The sequence below is a fragment of the Helianthus annuus genome, chromosome 3 (genome assembly GCF_002127325.2).
Source record: "Helianthus annuus cultivar XRQ/B chromosome 3, HanXRQr2.0-SUNRISE, whole genome shotgun sequence".
NCBI classification, from domain to species: Eukaryota; Viridiplantae; Streptophyta; class Magnoliopsida; order Asterales; family Asteraceae; genus Helianthus; species Helianthus annuus.
Window position 1 is genome coordinate 138,136,370 of NC_035435.2, and position 17,784 is coordinate 138,154,153.

Sequence of the window (17,784 nt, forward strand, 5' to 3'; positions counted from 1 at the left end):
TTGGTATATCTGTTACCGTATTAGTAGGTTTTGTAATCCCTTTATAAGGTTGTTTATACGTAATAATACATAAAAAAATATTGTATGTGTTTATGGTATCAAATATAGTAATAAATCAAGCTCGAGCCTGCTAGTTGTCCCTTACCTCATGACCAAATTGGTATCTTTTTTTATTTAATATTTTTATTATAAACTAATGTTTAAGAAAAACTGTTCAAACAGTCGAAGCACACCCCTGTTAGACCGCAAGAAGAGTACAATCAGCGTGTTTGTTTTGTTGCCCCGTAGTTAGCGGCGGTCCATAACAACTACAGTGATCTTTTTATCTTCCAGTTCTATATCAATTGTCCTTTCAGGTGTCATTGTAGGTTTCAAAATCTTGTCATAATAGTTTTTACAAGAAATTTGTGACAATTTAATTAAAGCTTTGATTGTGCCACCTTTGAAATTCTTTTAACTCATAAATAAGAGTTACATGCAAAATAAAAAATAAAACAATAGCAAAGAAATATGTTCAATGGCATGGCTTCTGTCATATATAGCAAAGTCCATAGTGGAAATAAGACTGGAAGGTATGGAGGAGGCAAGTCCTCCAAGGATGGGCCGCCACGTCACCGCCACGTAGGAGTGGCTTGGAGGGGATGGACCTAGGGGGTGGGGGATGAACCCCTTTGTGTATATATATGTATGTATGTATAGGTATATGTGAGAGAAGGGTGGAGAAGGGAGGACCGGCGCAATCGGCTGTGGGCTGCTGGTGAGGACGGGGGGGCGGTGTGGGGGACCGGCGCTGGTCCTAGCCGGGCCTCAGCCGGCCCCCATACCCACTAGTCTAAGACCCCATCACAATCCCTGTATGAACAGAAAAAAATGTCTTTAAGTTTATGGACTTTGCTATATATAGCACTATCTTTTCTGATCTTTTGAGAACCCTGGTGTTTTCACCAGCCTAGGGTGCACCGAGCATCGTATATTCAGTTGAAACAGAGGTTATATAAGGGGTTTGACCATGATAACCAATTACTTAAAACTGGAAAAAATGAATTATATCGGTTAGGTTGTGATCAGAAGGAATTCAACTCTTTTTTCATCGAAAAAAGAAGAGAAAAATGCCCGGATAGTCCCTGTGGTTTTGCCTTTTTTCATCTATAGTCCCCAACTTTCTAAAATTACCTGAATAGTCCCCAAGTTTTCATTTTTTGTTCCCGGATAGTCCCTGGGTCTAACTTCAGTTTGTTTTCTCTGTTAAGAGGGTGTGAAATGACAAAAATACCCTTTCCTTAAAAGGCCAAACCATAGGGACTATCCGGGCAGTTTCTTCATTTTTATTTATAAGACCCCACCACCACACTTTATCTTCAACCTCCACCCACCATCACCCTCCTCCACCCTCCACCATCACCGCCACAATCCATCTTCCTTCTTTCATCAATAATTCTATCAAATATCCCATCAATCTTCTTCATCGCCACCATACTCTTTTCAATCCCTTGCAGATCCAACCAAGCTAAACCCGGATAAAAATCAGACAAGTTTGGTGCAGCCATTAACCTAGTAACCTCATTTATCACATTCCTGAACTCTACTCCAAACCCTATCCCATCCTTTGTGCCACCCCATATCATACCCATAACTACATTCATAATGGTCAAGAACATCAAGTCCCCAATGTTTACTGGACACCCAACTTGCGTGTTGTACACATGTTTGATGCTGTTCCTGATCTCTTTTCGTCTAAGATAGTAAAAGGAATCCAATGTTTCCTTGGTGAGCATCTGACTAACTAAGATCTTCCTTAATACCCGCCATTTATCCCCATACGGCAACCATACGATGTCATTCCCACCGTATGATGAAACCTTGTAAGGATTGAGAGATAGAGCTGAATGAGATATTGGAAATAATATTTATGGTTGTTGAATAAATGAAAAACATATCTCTTTATACAAAGATATTACATTACAATGAAAACAATAATCACAAATTTAACTGGCTACTGATGTAACTAACCAACTTATGATAGTAATAAAACATCTATCGTTATCCTAATATTTAAATTACACATAGAATAATAACTAGCAAACAAACTTAAACATAACTGGTAAATTTGCTACAAAGAGCCATTGGCCGGCATAGTTGTATTAAGGTACGTAAAATGGTGATTTTTCTAACTCAAAATTTGACTAGAAACGATGTTAGGTTTGTCAAACTCACTAAAAAAAAAAAGAAAAAGAAGTCATAAACTGGTGCCCTTTTCTTTTGAGTCCGGCAATAGAAAATGTGTCAATGATGTAGAATTAAAAGAAGATTAGATTGGTGTCAAGAAATATAATTAACTCTGCTAACAAACCTTGCTAGCAGCAGTTATATCTCAGTTAGCGAAGATGGTGTCATGAACTTTTAGCACCTCACCGGGGAGGAGATCACAATGGTCACTTTTTTACCAAGCCAAAGTGTCATAATCGGACCGTAGGTTTTCGCACGGTTGGCAAACTGTGAGTGGAGTTCAGTATCAAGAGATAGAAGATTGCCAACTATCGGTAATCCTCGTGGGCCTGGTGGAAGTGATGGGTTGGTGCCACCGTTGTTGGATTTTAACTTCCAAATAAGCCACAAGATGGAAAACACAGCAGCGAGCACGAGAACTACAAGATCAACCTCCTCCCTGTAGGCTAATTTCAAAAGTGCTACCATTTTGATTCGGATTTGAGCAGAGAGAGAGAGAGAGCGCGCGCGCATCGGGGAAAGAGGAACGACGGTGGTTTTGCGCGGCGGAGACCGGCGGCGGCACGGTGGAGGGTGGAGGAGGGTGATGGTGGGTGGAGGTTGAAGATGAAGTGTGGTGGTGGGGTTTTATAAATAAAAATCAAGAAGATGCTCGGATAGTCCCTATGGTTTGGCCTTTTAAGGAAAGGGTATTTTTGTCATTTCACACTCTGTTAACAGAGAAAACAAACTGAAGTTAGACCCAGGGACTATCCGGGAACAAAAAATGAAAACTTGGGGACTATTCAGGTAATTTTAGAAAGTTAGGGACTATAGGTGAAAAAAGGTAAAACCACAGGGACTATCCAAGCATTTTTCTCAAAAAAGAATGTTGTTACTGTTCCTAAGGGATCACACCTATACGGTCAAGTCAGTATATGATATCCATCACTGATAGACCATGGACATATATACGCGCGCATGTGTATAGAGGGGCAGCGACCTGTAAATAGAACTTCAAAGGAAGCCAGGAATGGTTAACTCCTCCTAGCCAGCCATAGTGGACCAGGTTTGGGTAGTGAAGGAGGGTTGTGTCTTGTGTGACTTGAGTTGATTGGTTTTCAGCACAACCGAATCGATTTGGTCAAAACCGGTTTGATTCGAAGCCGGTTCGGATCATAAACCGGTTATGGAGGAAAATATTCCAACCCTATACAAATTGGTATGGGTCGGGTTGCAACTGGTAAAAACTGGTTTTCCAAACGGGGTTTTCAAATGGGTTCAGGTCCAAAACCGGTTTTGGTAAAGAGAGTAGGAAGCGGTATACAAGCTGGTGGGTTGGAAGTTTGAAACCGGTTTGGGTCAAACCAGCAAATGTTGTATCATGCCGGGTTAGGAACCTGTTTGGTGAAGGGTGGCCCGACAACCTTAACCATCATCCCCCTCTTGCGTAGCCGTTTCAGGCAATTTATGCTGCCTTAGCACCACCTCGTGTGTTCACTACGCATCAGCCTCCTTAAGACCTTTTTCCCCCCACGTCGATCGCCTCACAAGCATGTTTCTACTTCATAATTTGTTAAAATAACCTCAAAATAAAATGTATCCTGTTAAAACGATAACATTGATACTAGTGTTACTTTATCTTGAAATGATTGTAATTTCAAACTTAAAGTGCGTCTTTCTCGGTTAAACGGCTTTTGAGTTTCCAATTTTTTTTTTCGTAAGCATCGGGAAGCGTCGGTCACGGCTCGGGGGAGTGGGAGCGTCGGTCAAGCCTTGGGAAACGTCGGCTAAACCTCGGGGAGCGTCGGGTCAAGCCTCGGAGGCAGACCTCGGTAACGTACACAGGGACGCATTAAAAAAATTATGGTTATGATGCGTCGGAGACTGCCACAATTTGGTAACGGAACGGACGCTTCAACGTGAAATGCGGACGCTTCCGAGGCTGAGTAGTCTTTCCAAGGACGCAGGAGGGTGACAAATTTGAAAACACTCTTGGTCAACTAACATTTTGGTAATTTTCCCATAATATAATCCAAATCCAAAGGTAGAAACATAACTTAACTTGCTCCAACATCAACAAAATGGTTGCAATAAATCCAGGTTTAGATTTAGGGCTGTTTGTTTACCTTTTAATGAGGCTCTTAATGGTTCAGACCTCTTACTGGTTCAGCACTTAATGGTTCAGACTGTTTGTTTCGCGAACCCTTAATGGTTCAGTTGTCATTCAGGTAATATATAGATAGGTACATGAAGATTCATTCTTTTGCTGCATCCTAAGAATTCAACTTGGATCCAAGGAATATGCTTTCTTCTAAAAAAAGGTGCTTTGAAAATATCCCTCTTTATATATTCTCATGTCCTCAAATATGCCTTAAACCTATAATCATATCTCTTCTCTTTCTCTCTCCATTGAAGTTTCATGAAAGATAACAAAACAAATAAGGTGAAGCTGCAAAGAAACAAACAGGTTCAAACCCATGATTCAAGCAACTGTTTTGGAACCATGAGTCACTTAAATCAAGTTAAAGTCATAAGAAGGTGAGTGAAATGGCTATCTGTCACTTAATCTACTATTAACTTTTTGAGTATTTCATGAATCCTAGCCTCTGCTTATACACGCTTGCACGCGCACACATACATATATCGTTTAACCGAGAAAGACGCTCTTTCTAATCTTAAAAAACAAGATGATATTCGAAGGCATGGTCAACCATGATCACCAACAATCATAAAACACAATTCAAGTAGATTCTTTACAGTTTACATTAAACAAACAATTTTGTACATGTACATAAACGGACTTCAATTCGGCCGTGTAATCCAGTTTAAATGTTGACAAATTATGTACAACAATTCTTGGCACAAGCAGTACTATAAATCAACATATGCATTAACTAACTTAATAATAATGTTACATGTGTGTGTGTATATATATATATATATATATATTTCCAGGTTGAGCAAATTACTCAGAAACCTTTCCACACAGAAAGAACTTCATTGAACACTTCACCTACCAATTCCATGTCTGCAGACTGTATAAACGCATTGAAATCGTCTAGAATGTCGTATATCTTACCGAACTTCACAAGATATTGCATGCAACAAATCTTTAACTTTGGGAGATGATATAGAGAAGCATTTTGAAGCCTTTCAAGCACGTTATTCGTATCGATATCTTGTAATAAACTTTCATGACATGCTTCTTTTAAATCCGTAACATCGTATTTATCAGCGGCTCTAAGAAGGTCGAGTCTGTGATCAAGAAAATCTTGATCTATGATGTTACCGTATATGTAGCTTAAGAAAACTTGGCAGGCTTCAATGGACATGTCGGATATGTTTATGACAGACATTTCTTTTTCTTTTAAGTCGTGGGAAAACATGCTCCGGAAGACCGGTGACCTGGCGGCAAGGACGGCCCGGTGGGCCCCTATGCTTCCGTCAGAAGCGTTGATGATGATATCGGTGTGAATACTTTCTGATAACATTTTTCCAAGGGAGGAAAGCGCTGTTGCGCTTAACTCTTTCTGCGTAAATCCTTCGGTAAATACAGAAGAAGCTTCACCCCCCTGTTGCATCACGAAAGGTAAGTTACATGTAGAGATGGAGAGTCAAATGGGTGGGTTGGGTTGGGTTGGGCCGACCCGTCAATACATTTATAATACTTTATTTTTTTTGTAAATAATTACTATGGTTGTTTTTAAATAAAACGATTTAGGACATCGTAGATATTTAAATACATTTTAACGACTTTTGACATGTTACCTGTTTAACATACTCTTTTTGTTTAGCACGTTCGACATGTTATCAATCAAATACACATAGTTAACCCGTTCTAATATAAACATATTCAAATGCCTCCTGCACGTATGTGCATTCGTCTCTACATAAAAGTTGCATAATTCAAACACTTAACATTCCACCCGACCTTAAAATTAGCCAATCAAGAAAATCAAACGACCTTAGTTATCAAGCACACGAGTCATATAAGCAGCTTTTGTTGGTACAGTAGTCATTAGGAGCACATGACATTGACTCATTACCTAAATGTACCGACCAGAATAAAAATGTTAGCTTGTCAACCAACAACACATTTAGATAACTCTTGGTTCACCAACCAACTGTTAATTCTAATTAACTATCTAGCAATATGCCCAAAGTATTATAGTTAATAAGTATAACAAACATAAATTTAACCAAAGAGATAGGCGGTAGAATTACATTTGGAGATGCAGCCTTAAGATCAAGAAATTCAAGTTCAATGATGAATTTTCCTGTAAGCGGAACCTCAAGCGCCCAAACGAAATCCTCACTGCTTTTCAACTGCTTATCTCTAATTTCTGCAATCACAAAGAATTCACATATCACTTGATCACACCAATCCAACTGGTGAGAATGCTGCAATCACTACTAACACTATAACCTTAAGTACCAATAAATGATCTTGGATCATAAATTTGACTTATTTGAAGTCAAAGTCAAAAGTCAATACCTGGATGAACCAAGGCCTTACGCCCTCCCAACGAAGAAACAACCCGAATGATAAAAGAAGCAATTGGAGGACTATCTTTATTTACACTTGACATCTCCGGGAACAACTTTATAAACAAATTACGATTCTTCTCCAGAATCAATCTCCTTCATAAATCAACAAAATCAAACATTAATTTCTACAAATTCAAGATTCTCACCAAGAAACTGAAAACACAGCAAGATTCTAAATTTATATGTTTTAAAAACTGGGTAAGAATCAAAAAACAAATCGCCTTCACTTAACCAACAAAAAAACATTAATTTTTACAAAATTCAAGATTCTCACCAAGAAACTCAAAACACATAGAATCTATTGCTTCAAGCAGTGAATTTTAATGCAAGATTCCAAATTTATATGTTTTAAAAACTGGGTAAGAATAAAAAATACATAGCCTTAATTTAACCAACAAAAAAAACATTACCTTTTACGAAATTCAAGATTCTCATCAAGAAACTGAAAACACAGAGAATCTATTGCTCCAAGCAGTAAATCTTGATGCAAGATTCTAAATTTATATATTTTAAAAACTGGGTAAGAATCAAAAAACAAAATTACCAATTCCATCTTCCGATCTTGAAAGGATCAGATTTCCGGTAAGTACAAGAAGCCAAATTGTCAATCCGCCATTGAGCAAGGCGGGAAGTGGTGTCAACACGGTAAGCGTTGTCGGTCATCCTAAGAGCCGTTGTGATTTCATGGAAACAATCGAATAATCCGTCGTGTTTTCCCAGGTTGTCGGTTAAGGTTTACAGTTAGACTCTGCTGCTTCATGTAAAAATACAGAGTTTCAGGGTCACTGTGTGTTGTGTGTTCTTTGTCCCCGTAATTATATTATAATCATAATCAAATAAGAAGAATTTGATTATGGGTTTATTTTGGGGCACGCAAGAATCTGATATTTGATGTTTTAATAAGTATGATACATTTTGGATGAAAAGATAAAGAATGAGTAAGGGATGATTTAGGGGTTGGTGTTGAAGATGCTGCCATTTTTAAAGTCATTTGGTTGTACTCCACCTTTGTTGATCAATTTCCATAAAATAGTAAATGTGTCCCAGCCAACCAATCAGGTAGTTCTAAGCAGTTGGAGAAAAATTTAGTGTTTTTTGTAATTCAGGTTTGATTTCTACTCTTTTTTTTGAACGGCCAACAAACTCAATCCCGAGTACTCTCGGGGCACCCACTGGACAAACGGAGTACTCCGAGAGTAACCCGAGTCCACCACCAATTCCGAGGAAAACCCGGTAACCCACCCGCCCGTAGGCACGACGGTGAAATTACCGGTAAAACCCGTTTGGCTCAAGGATCCAACCCAGGTTTCCCTGGGTCTCCTATCATTGCCCACCAATGCCTCACTCTGCACCAAGTGGGAGTCGAACCTGCATCTCTCAAGAGAAATGCAAACCCTCCACCACTTGATCTAGAGATCATTGGCGGTTTGATTTCTACTCTCCTCATTATTTTCTGAGGCATTCAGGTGAAGGGTGAATACAAGTGGCGACGATTCATCTTGGATAGGAGGCGAGGTTTTACAGATTATTACACTGTCGTGCCTTCGAGCTGGTGGAGGTCGGGTTTCCGCGCATCTGGGAGAGCCAAGAAATTGGCGGCGATCGAGTAGTCGACTTTGGCCACAGTTTCCAGTGTCACGATGGTTGATATGTAGTTCCTTGTCGTTCAAAAAATAATAAATGTGTCCCAATTTGAATAAACAAAACTTGATCTCTTTTTACCATACAATACATAAAATATTTAATATTTTTGTATTTAGATTATACGTAGAATAACCAAAAAGTGTAAAAGTTTATGTTATGTTAGTGTCATGTAGATAATGAGGTTTTAACTAACTCTTTTTAACAGAAGTTTTAACTAATTTAACTCTCAAAAGTAAGTAGTTGTTTAACTAAAAGTTAAATAAGAAAAAAAATGAGTGATCCATTGAAATACTTGTGGACCTCATCTTTATCTCCTTCACGCCCGTTATTCCAATGGCGTCTCCTAATGGCAGACCGATGCGGTGCTCGGCATCCTTCGCTGCTGATAAGGACAAGACACTAATCCACTACACATTGTCTTAAGTATCACTAAAAATAACTTGAAATGCGTAAACTTGAGTTACTTTATAAATATTAAAGCACATAAGCGAAAAGTGAATACGTGAATAAAATATATGCTCAACAAAAATTTTACATGTAGATAAAATATTATGAGTCAGGTATTTACACTTTAGGTATTTCAGGTGATACAGGTATTTCATGATTATAACGGTGAAAATTACTTAATAGTATTAAAACATACACATATACCCATAAGTTATTAGCCAACGTTTGACCAAAACCTATTAAGTTTATCGTCTAATTTTTATTGGCAAATTGGAAAATAATAATCCCATTTTTCTGAAATTGGCCGATAATAATCCCAAGTAAGTTATTAGCCAATAATAATCTGACATCGTCCAATTTTTTTGTAAAATAGTATGTCGTTAAAATAAGCTTAACGGTGTTAAGTGTTTTTCCGAATTACAAACCGATATTTTAGGGCTTTTGATCAGAACGAGGATACGAGTCGATTGATGTAATACTTACCCCGAAATTGTGTTCGAAATGGCTTGAATTTTGTTAATTGGAAGTTAAACACCCGAATTGAAGCACCGTTTTCGTGGGTTGGGGGTAGTATTTCGATGTAAGTTTTACATCAATCGACTCGTATCCTCGTTCTGATCAAAAGCCCTAAAACATCGGTTTGTAATTCGGAAAAACACTTAACTCCATTAAGCTATTTTAACGGCGGACAATTTTACAAAAAAATTGGACGATGTCGGATTATTATTGGCTAATAACTGACTTGATATTATTATCGGTCAATTTCAGAATGATAGGATTACTGAAAGTAACAAGGTCAGGTACTAATAGTTTAAAATCACATTCTAAGGTTCTAACTTTTCATTTTGTAGCAATCTAGGGTATTAACACTAACTTTTGTTAACTTTTCTGTTAAATTAAAGTGAAATTACTAAAATAACCTTTTACAACTACAGGGGCCATTTATGTAGTTAAATTTATTTTAATTTAGGGACCATTTGTGTAACTATTCTGTACTAATGGTTGTACTAGTGTTTTTTTCTAAAATCACGATATACACATACATACAATCTTAGGTGTACAAATGGTAGAGGGAGAAAGTAAGCTAGCGAGTCTCCGGCGATTGGCGGAGCTCCGGTGCGTGGTAGGCATCAACCTGCTAAACCGAGACTAAGGAATCTCATGATGGTGAGAGATTGTTCAACAATCAACAGAGTGGTGGTGGTGATGTTCTCAGCCGTGACGGATTGTTCAGGGGTGAGTAGGAATGTGACTGGGAGTGAGTCGGGTTGGTAGAATGAGTTCGACGAATGGTGTGGGGGGGGGGGGTGACTCAGTGGGTTCTAGGTTGTGGAATTTCTAGAAGCATGTGGAGGCGGAACAAGTGGCGGGAGGGTGGCCGACTTGGTTTAGTGTGGTTTGATTTGTTCTAAAAAAGTGATTTTTTAACTACCTCAAATTGGGGATCTAGATTCTAGAGTAAAGGCTGTAGAATTATGTACGAATTCAATTGAAGGTATAAAACAAAATCTCCTTTGTTTTTCTTTTTCAGTTACATATGATTCTTTACTTTCTGACTTTCAATATATGTGTTGATTTTATTAATAATATTAAGTTGAAGAATATTGGAAGAAATTTTATTTTTTTGGGTTCACTTTACAACATGTGCCGTTGAAGATCCCTTTTTGCCAGACCAACAACATCGTGTGAGAAGTTAGAAAAGCTCCAATTTTTTATTTCACACACTCACACTTTTTTTCCAGAACACAGCAAAATCGTTTGATGGGTATGATAGATAATTAAATGAAGTGGTTGAATATTCTGTTTAAATTTGAATTGATTAACTATTATTTGGGATTTGATGAAAACAGGTAGGAAGCATGGCTGGTCAATTTGTCAAGCTAAGATAAGATCCTTTTAAGGAGAAAAATGGTGTGAGATTACCAAGTTGTAGTGTGGATATATAATGTAAATGATGATGAGTTTAATTTGAAATCAAGAACACCTGACCCATAAAGAATTTATTTTATTCATTTATGGCCACTAGTACAACCATTGGTACAGAATAGTTACATAAATGGTCCTTAAATTAAAATAAATTTAACTACATAAATGGTCCCTGTAATTGTAAAAGGTTATTTTAGTAATTTCACTTTAATCTAACAGAAAAGTTAACAAAAGTTAGTGTTAATACCCTAGATTGTTACAAAATGAAAAGTTAGAACCTTAGAATGTGATTTTAAACTATTAGTACCTGACCTTGTTACTTTCAGTAAACCACAGGGACTAACTGTGTAATTAACTCTTTTACTTATTTTAGTTTGAATTCTAAGAAGATGCTAAGTAGTTATAGTAATAATCATTTGATCCTGTTTTTTTTATCTTAAAATTCATATAAACTTTAGCATATTGTGGTAAAATTTGTTTGCTTGTTTGTTAATAACTAGGGCATTATTTTTATGATTTTCATTTTTGCATCATAATTTGTATAAGTCCATAAAGTTTTGTAACAAGTTATGTTTCAACACAAACCTTATACGAGCGTGGTTGCAAAGAAAGAAACATACCCAATTTGCTTAGGTAACGAAAGCAAAGTATCTCTTGAAAACCAATCCGCCAAGGAAAAGTAAAAGTTGTTAGTGGGTTTTTGGAAAAAAGAGAAGGGGAGGGGAGGTATTTGAATCTTTTCATATGATAATAGTTGGATTGTGGATCACGCAAACTACAATTAAATAAGTATTAATCATAAATATCTTCTCATTTTTTCTTAGTTGATTATTTATTTAATAGTCTTTAAGCAATCAAATCAATTATTGCTTTAGCTTTATAAATAGTTATTTAAATTTAAAATAATATATGTGATGATTATGTTTAAAAAAAATAAAATTTTACCGTGTGACCAAAACCTATTAAGTTATCATTTTCTTTTTGTTAAACAGGATACTTAATTTTTAATTTAATCCAAGAATTAAAATGTCAGGTTTCCAACTTACCATTTTCTATTAGGTTAGTTATGGTAATTAAATCAAGAAATAAAATGTCAGGTTTTCAAGTTAGACTAAAGGGTATGGTTCGGCTCATTCCCACGGGGATGAGCCTCTACGTAGGTGCCACGTAGGCGGCTCGTGGAGGATGAGCCTCATGAAGGATGGAGGATGGGGCCCCACCTCATTATTTTATAATTTCCTATGTTTTAATTTAATAACCTAAGTTAATAAAAACTTTATAAAATTAAAAAATACAACATATAACAACATAAATAATTTCATTTCATAACATAAAAAAAAATTACATTTCCTAAAAAAAAATTACCGAAAAATAAAAATAGAAAATTACGTTTCCTAAAAAAAATTACCGAAAATAAAAATAAAAAAAATCCTACGACGTCCATTTTTTTTTCACCTCTTCCTTCATCCTCCGATAAACCTCGCGTTCATCCTCCGGAACCGAGTCGAGATCCAACCTCATAATTCTAAAATCTTCCGCTCGAGCATAGTCGGACGACACGGTTTTCTTGTGAGTATATTTTTCGGCCGCGAACTCTTTGAACGAACGGAATTCGTTTATCAAGTGCTCTATTTTTGACGATGCCTTCTCGCCCCTACCTCCACTCGAGCCGCCACCTCCACTCGAGCCGGCCGCTTTTCGCTTTCCGGCCGCTTCCTTTTTTGCTTTGTCCCTCCCGGTGGGACGTTCCGACTCGTGAACGGGCAACACATCCTCGTCATCTTCCGGGTCGTTGTTTATGTCGATTTGACAACGAGCGGTGGAGCCTCCCGCACTATAACTTCCGACTCGGAAGTTTTAGTGCGTTTGGCCGTTGCGACCTCATTTGGAACCGGTTTCCACTTGCCCGAGACGGATTCGATATCACGAGCCGGACCATGCTCCATAATCGCGTTAAATCTATCCGCTGTCTTCTTCCAAAAACTACTACCCGTTTGGTTGTTTCCTAAATTTTAAAAAATATTTCATTAGTAAAAAAAAATTTAAATGAAAAGTTTGGTTCATACCGACTATCGGGCAAGTAGAGGCCTTAACAAACGCCATTGCTAGTGCCTCCTCTTCTACTTTCGTCCAAGGTCTCCCCTTTGCTCTCGGTTTTGGCGCGGTTTCGGGTTCAACCTTCTTTCCCTTCCCCTTGTTTTTTTTGCGCGTGAGCTCTTGCGGTGGCGATTCGGGGACGACTTCTTCATCATCACCGTCAAGTTGAACCGGGGGTTGCGATTGCGATTGGAGTTGTTCAAATGTGTTGCGTTGCATGATTTGTTGGAGCGCTTGGTATTGTTGAATTTGTTGAAGTTGAGACATTTGTGAGAAGGCGTTGGGTGTTTGTTGGAAACCCGAAAACGTAAATTGCGAAGCCCCCCACGAAGGATCCATAGTCGGAGTGTAAGCGGGACTCGAAAAAAATTAGGTTGGTTCGGATTGGGATTATTCGGGTTGGGGTTGTTTGGGTTGGGGTTGTTTGGGTTGAATGGATTCATGATTGGGGGAGAATGGTATAAAAAATATGGAGTGTTTTTATAAAAAAGGAAGAGAATTGGAGAAGAATGGGAGTAGAATGAGAGAGAATGGTATAAAAAAGGATGAGATTGTGGTATTTATTTAAAATGGAAATTATTTTTTTTTATTAAAAAAGCCGTTTGATAACGGCTATATATTCAAAAGGTGGAGCGGCGGACCCGGCTGTGGGTCGCCGGGTGTGACGAGCCGAGCCCCAGGGGGGCGGTGTGGGGGACCGGCGCCGGTCCTAGCCGGGCCTCAGCCGGCCCCCATACCTTCTAGTCTTACCGTTTTCTATTAGGTTAGTTATGGTAACTCGGAATGTAACTTGAGTCTAATTGGCAAAACTATTGGAGTTAAAGTGTTGCGTCCCTTGAAGTTAAAAATTCGAGCTCTGCTGATGGCGGATTAGGTGTAATATAAGCCGTTAAAAAAAGTTATGGTAACTCGACACACCATATCAGCAATTACAACTAGGGGGTTCACCATGTTCGCAACTTTATATTTATTACTATGGTTTTTTTAGAGGATCAAGTTTTGAATATGCTTTCTAAAGCGACGTGGTCAACGGGCGGTCCTGTCGGATAGTTTCCTTGTCGGCAACCTGAACATTGTACTACAAAACAAAACACCGTTACGACTCATTACAGGAATGTGGTTACTCTTTTAACCACCCTTCGACATGAGAATAAGTCTCGGTGTTTAGTAGTAAATTGCTATAGAGTGATTGTTAAGAGAGTAGATGATCATACATTTGGCTCTACTTCTATTTATATTGTTCGGTGATTTAGGGTTTTTTTTTTTTTTTTGAGAGCTACAGTTGCGTTGGGATCACACCCGAAAATAGAAGATCATGTAGATATTCCCATTTTTTTGGAGATTCGGTTGGTAATCATTATCCGTGAAAAGGAATGTTCTAGAATAATACGATATATTGTTATATAAAATATGTTTGACTGAGTGGCATTGACCAAACCGGGTCATACTTCGTCATGTTCCCAGTCCGATGTTATAAATGTAATTATGGGATCGGACTATTATAATCATTCTTTCTTTTTTTTATTTTCTTAAGTTATTTTATATAATCTTTACATTTTTTATTTTCATAGGTTATTTTATATAATGTATACATAATATTGTAATTTTCATCCTTTCTTTTTTAAATGTAACTGTGGTCATCGGCATTCCATCGTCCTCTGAAACCAGAGACCGTCACTCTTTTGCCTCTCTCTTTTGCAGCGGCGAAAACCGACGGCGAGGCGGTGGATTTCATCGGTGTTTGTCTCTCTCTTTTGCCAAATTAAGAAGATAAATGTTAATAAAAGGGTTTGCTGGAAAGAGGTCTAAATGACACCTGTAAATTAGGTGGAGACCCTTTATTGGTGTCATTTACTGTTCATTGCGTTTGAGAATTAATGTATGTATAATTGGTATGATGAAATCACAAGTTTATTCCCAAAGTAGTGCTGGTGGGAAAAGTATTTATTAAAATGGTGTTGTTAAAAAATTATTTAGAAAAATAATGTTTAAAAAAACAAGTTGTTTCTCACTCTCAACTTTATTGAATAAAACTCAATTCAATAATAACCAATAAAACTCAATTCAATAATAACCAATTATTAAATAAGTTAACAATAAAACTATTTTATTACTTTTATTCATTATAAAAGTATGACATATATACTATTAATATTAACTGTTTATTATTATGTATGTTTTTATCAGCTTATTTTTTTATATTGTGAATACCAATATTTTTCTTTCAACGTATATCTCTTTTCCTTACGTATTTCTTTAAAATTTCGGCCTCGTTTGCGGTATGCGCATATAATGTATATATGTGTGGGCGTTCGGGAGGCAAAAATGAAAGTGCACTAATTCTAACGTTATTTTATTAATTTCGTGAAGATAACATTAAAAGATGCGGATGGTTAATCATGCATTATGTGGTGGCGTTGATAGCCGAAAGACAAGGGGGTACGTGCACTAATCGGCATCTGTCTCAATTGCTTAGTGTTATGTAACTTATGTCTAAGGCTTGATTCAAAACTACAATCGAGCCGGATGTCTCACCGGAAGCAGCCTCTCTATTCCTACGGGGTAGAGGTAAGGCTGTCTACATCTTACCCTTCTCAAACCCTACCTTACATTTGCTATTGGTGGGATTTACCGAGTATGATGATGATGATTTTCAAAATTTCGATTTCTATCATATTCCATTCAAGCTTTATCCATTTAAAAAATATCCGTTCAAAAATTTGAGCTTTAAAGCCTTCTGAAATCGTCAATTTTAGTATTATGAAATAATAAAGACTAAGATCAATTTAAATTTGATCGGCTACCGGTTTTACAACGAATGATTACAACGAAACACAAAAATAATGATGTACCTCTTTAGTCCTATGAAAAAAATTGTTTGTCAACACGAACACATAAACAAACGAATTTTCTTATTCGTGTTTGTTTGTTAAGAAAATAAGAATGTTCGTGTTCATTTGTTAACATTCTAAACGCATGGTTCATTAACATAAAACGAACATAAATTATTTAATGGTTTTCAAAAAAGTTTTTATTCAATGAAATTAGGAGTCACAGAAAAGTATTTTGTTCAAAAACACTAGTTTAGTAAATATTTTTTCAACAACACTAGTTTTGAAAAAAAAAAAAAAAAAAACCCTCATCAAATCACCATTAAGTGGTAGTTTTTTTTTTTTTTAAAGGGTTCCCCCGGTAAATTTTATAAATAAATAAAAGAATTACACGAGAGTGCCAGTGTGACACACTAGGTCTAGACTTGGCATACCAAGACTAGCCAACAAAGACCCCAAAAACAACCAAGAAAAAACCAAACAAAACAACCACGCCAAAAACAATGGCAACTACTAACCAAAAACACAACTAGACTATAAACACTAGCCCGTGTCAATATCTGATCGATGTCTTAAGGTCGGTCAAAAATATAAGTTAAGTGTCCTATTCACCTTTTACTAGTAAAGGGCAAGTAGGGTGTCGAATCCACGGGGAATCAGTGGAAAGTATGAAAGCTAGCTGTTTTAATTATCATCTAATTCTAAACTAATTGCTTTTTGCAGTTTTGAGAATGATTGCGAAAACAAATGTAAATTAGAGTTGTAAACAATTGTGAGAAAGTGGACCAATCTCCGGGTTTTCAGGTTGTGTAGAAACACGGGTAACCTAATTACTACCAATTGGAAATCACATAAACATGATTTGCTAACTACTTGTTTTGATAAATAATTAACAGATAATATATTTGATTGCAATGATCCACGATCGGAACCGAAAGATTGATGCAACTGAATAGTAACCTAGATAATTACCAATCCTAGATTTCATAAACATGAACAAGTTCAATGGTTAAAGGTTGAAGACAATGACAACTTAGAATTTAATCCCAATTGTTGATGAAAAAAAACCAAATAACTGATGAACGAGTATGCAAATGATAATCCAACAATGCTTAATCAAAAACAAATAAACAATAAAGATAAACTAACCGAATGATTAGTCAAATCTCAATCCAAAAGTTTGTAAAACTAAGTCAACCCGGTTCCTAACACAAACCCTAGTCCCGGAGATGATCACGGGTGGTTTAGCCGCTCATGTTCTTGATTTGATCTTCAATCTTGATGAGGAATTGCATGATTGATGATTGGATTGAGGTTTGGAACTCCAAAATTCGTCCTTGGGAAGTGGAAAACGGCTAGGGTTAATGATAATTTCGTTTGGGGAATGTTTGTGCTTAAATATGGTGGAAAAACAAGAAATTCGCAAGTCAGGTCTGGGTTCAGCGCCCAGTGCGCCAAAAACAACACCCAGTGCGCCAAATGGTACTTTGCTTCTGTGGTGCGCTGAAATCAGCACCTAGTGGCGCCGATTGCTACCGAACTTCCCGTTTTTCATATTTTGGCCTTCCAACTTGTGTGTATGCTTCCAATACTCCATAATGCTCCCCGAAAACCTTCCGTCAAGCTCCAAAAGCCATCCGTTATGCTCCGAGTACCTGTAAATCAAAATCAACCCAAAGTAAACCGTTTCCATACACAAAATCATATAAAGCCTCATAATTAAACACTTTAAAACACGATTAAACACCCTCACATCACATCCCCACACTTACCCTTTGCTTGTCCTCAAGCAAACCAATACGGAATTACTCACCATAGTAACAACACCTCTAAACCCCTAAACCAATGCAACCGTTTAAGTCCCAAGTCATACCCGTTCCATAGACTAACACAATCAAGATTGACAGTCCGACAAGTAATTGATGCACTTTCTAAAACTTAAGACTTGTCTATTCAAAACTAACATGCTTAGGATTATACACATGCTACACGCCCCTCACAATCAACTCTCCTCTCGGTTTAAAAACTGAACTAGCGTGTAATGTGCTAGTATGTATAACACTCAAAGCCAAACATGCAAATC

At 37.2% G+C, this 17,784-nt stretch overlaps 2 protein-coding genes and 1 long non-coding RNA gene across 3 annotated transcripts; 1 reads left to right on the forward strand and 2 right to left on the reverse strand.

Annotated features, from left to right (window-relative positions):
• Nucleotides 1-832: 832 nt before the first annotated feature.
• LOC118490512 (cytochrome P450 81E8-like) lies at nt 833-2,694 on the reverse strand. Its single transcript, XM_035988187.1, has 3 exons — nt 2,445-2,694; nt 1,397-1,882; nt 833-852 (listed from the first exon to the last, which is right to left on the reverse strand). The coding sequence occupies exons 1-3, from the start codon at nt 2,692-2,694 to the stop codon at nt 833-835; spliced, it is 756 nt and encodes a 251-aa protein (XP_035844080.1).
• Nucleotides 2,695-4,937: 2,243 nt separating this feature from the next.
• Nucleotides 4,938-7,756, reverse strand: LOC110910004 (BTB/POZ domain-containing protein At1g55760). Its single transcript, XM_022154720.2, has 4 exons — nt 7,301-7,756; nt 6,704-6,849; nt 6,433-6,551; nt 4,938-5,780 (listed from the first exon to the last, which is right to left on the reverse strand). The coding sequence occupies exons 1-4, from the start codon at nt 7,417-7,419 to the stop codon at nt 5,178-5,180; spliced, it is 987 nt and encodes a 328-aa protein (XP_022010412.1). The 5' UTR covers nt 7,420-7,756; the 3' UTR covers nt 4,938-5,177.
• Nucleotides 7,757-10,158: 2,402 nt separating this feature from the next.
• LOC110910006 lies at nt 10,159-10,863 on the forward strand. The gene is made up of 2 exons (XR_002575758.2): nt 10,159-10,342; nt 10,698-10,863. It is a non-coding gene; the product is annotated as an uncharacterized LOC110910006 (long non-coding RNA).
• The last annotated feature ends 6,921 nt before the right edge of the window (nt 10,864-17,784 follow it).

What these genes read in the sequence shown, in the direction of transcription:
- LOC118490512 (XM_035988187.1), bottom strand. Translation starts at nt 2,694, where the DNA reads ATGGTAGCACTTTTGAAATTAGCCTACAGGGAGGAGGTTGATCTTGTA. An exon ending in GATTATGACACTTTGGCTTG is followed by an intron (nt 1,883 to 2,444) that starts GTAAAAAAGTGA and finishes TATCTCATTCAG; the next exon opens with CTCTATCTCTCAATCCTTAC. An exon ending in GATGGATTGTGGCGGTGATG is followed by an intron (nt 853 to 1,396) that starts GTGGAGGGTGGA and finishes CTGTTCATACAG; the next exon opens with GGATTGTGATGGGGTCTTAG.
- LOC110910004 (XM_022154720.2), bottom strand. Translation starts at nt 7,419, where the DNA reads ATGACCGACAACGCTTACCGTGTTGACACCACTTCCCGCCTTGCTCAA. An exon ending in AAGATCGGAAGATGGAATTG is followed by an intron (nt 6,850 to 7,300) that starts GTAATTTTGTTT and finishes TGATTTATGAAG; the next exon opens with GAGATTGATTCTGGAGAAGA. An exon ending in TTAAGGCTGCATCTCCAAAT is followed by an intron (nt 5,781 to 6,432) that starts GTAATTCTACCG and finishes GTGATGCAACAG; the next exon opens with GGGGGTGAAGCTTCTTCTGT.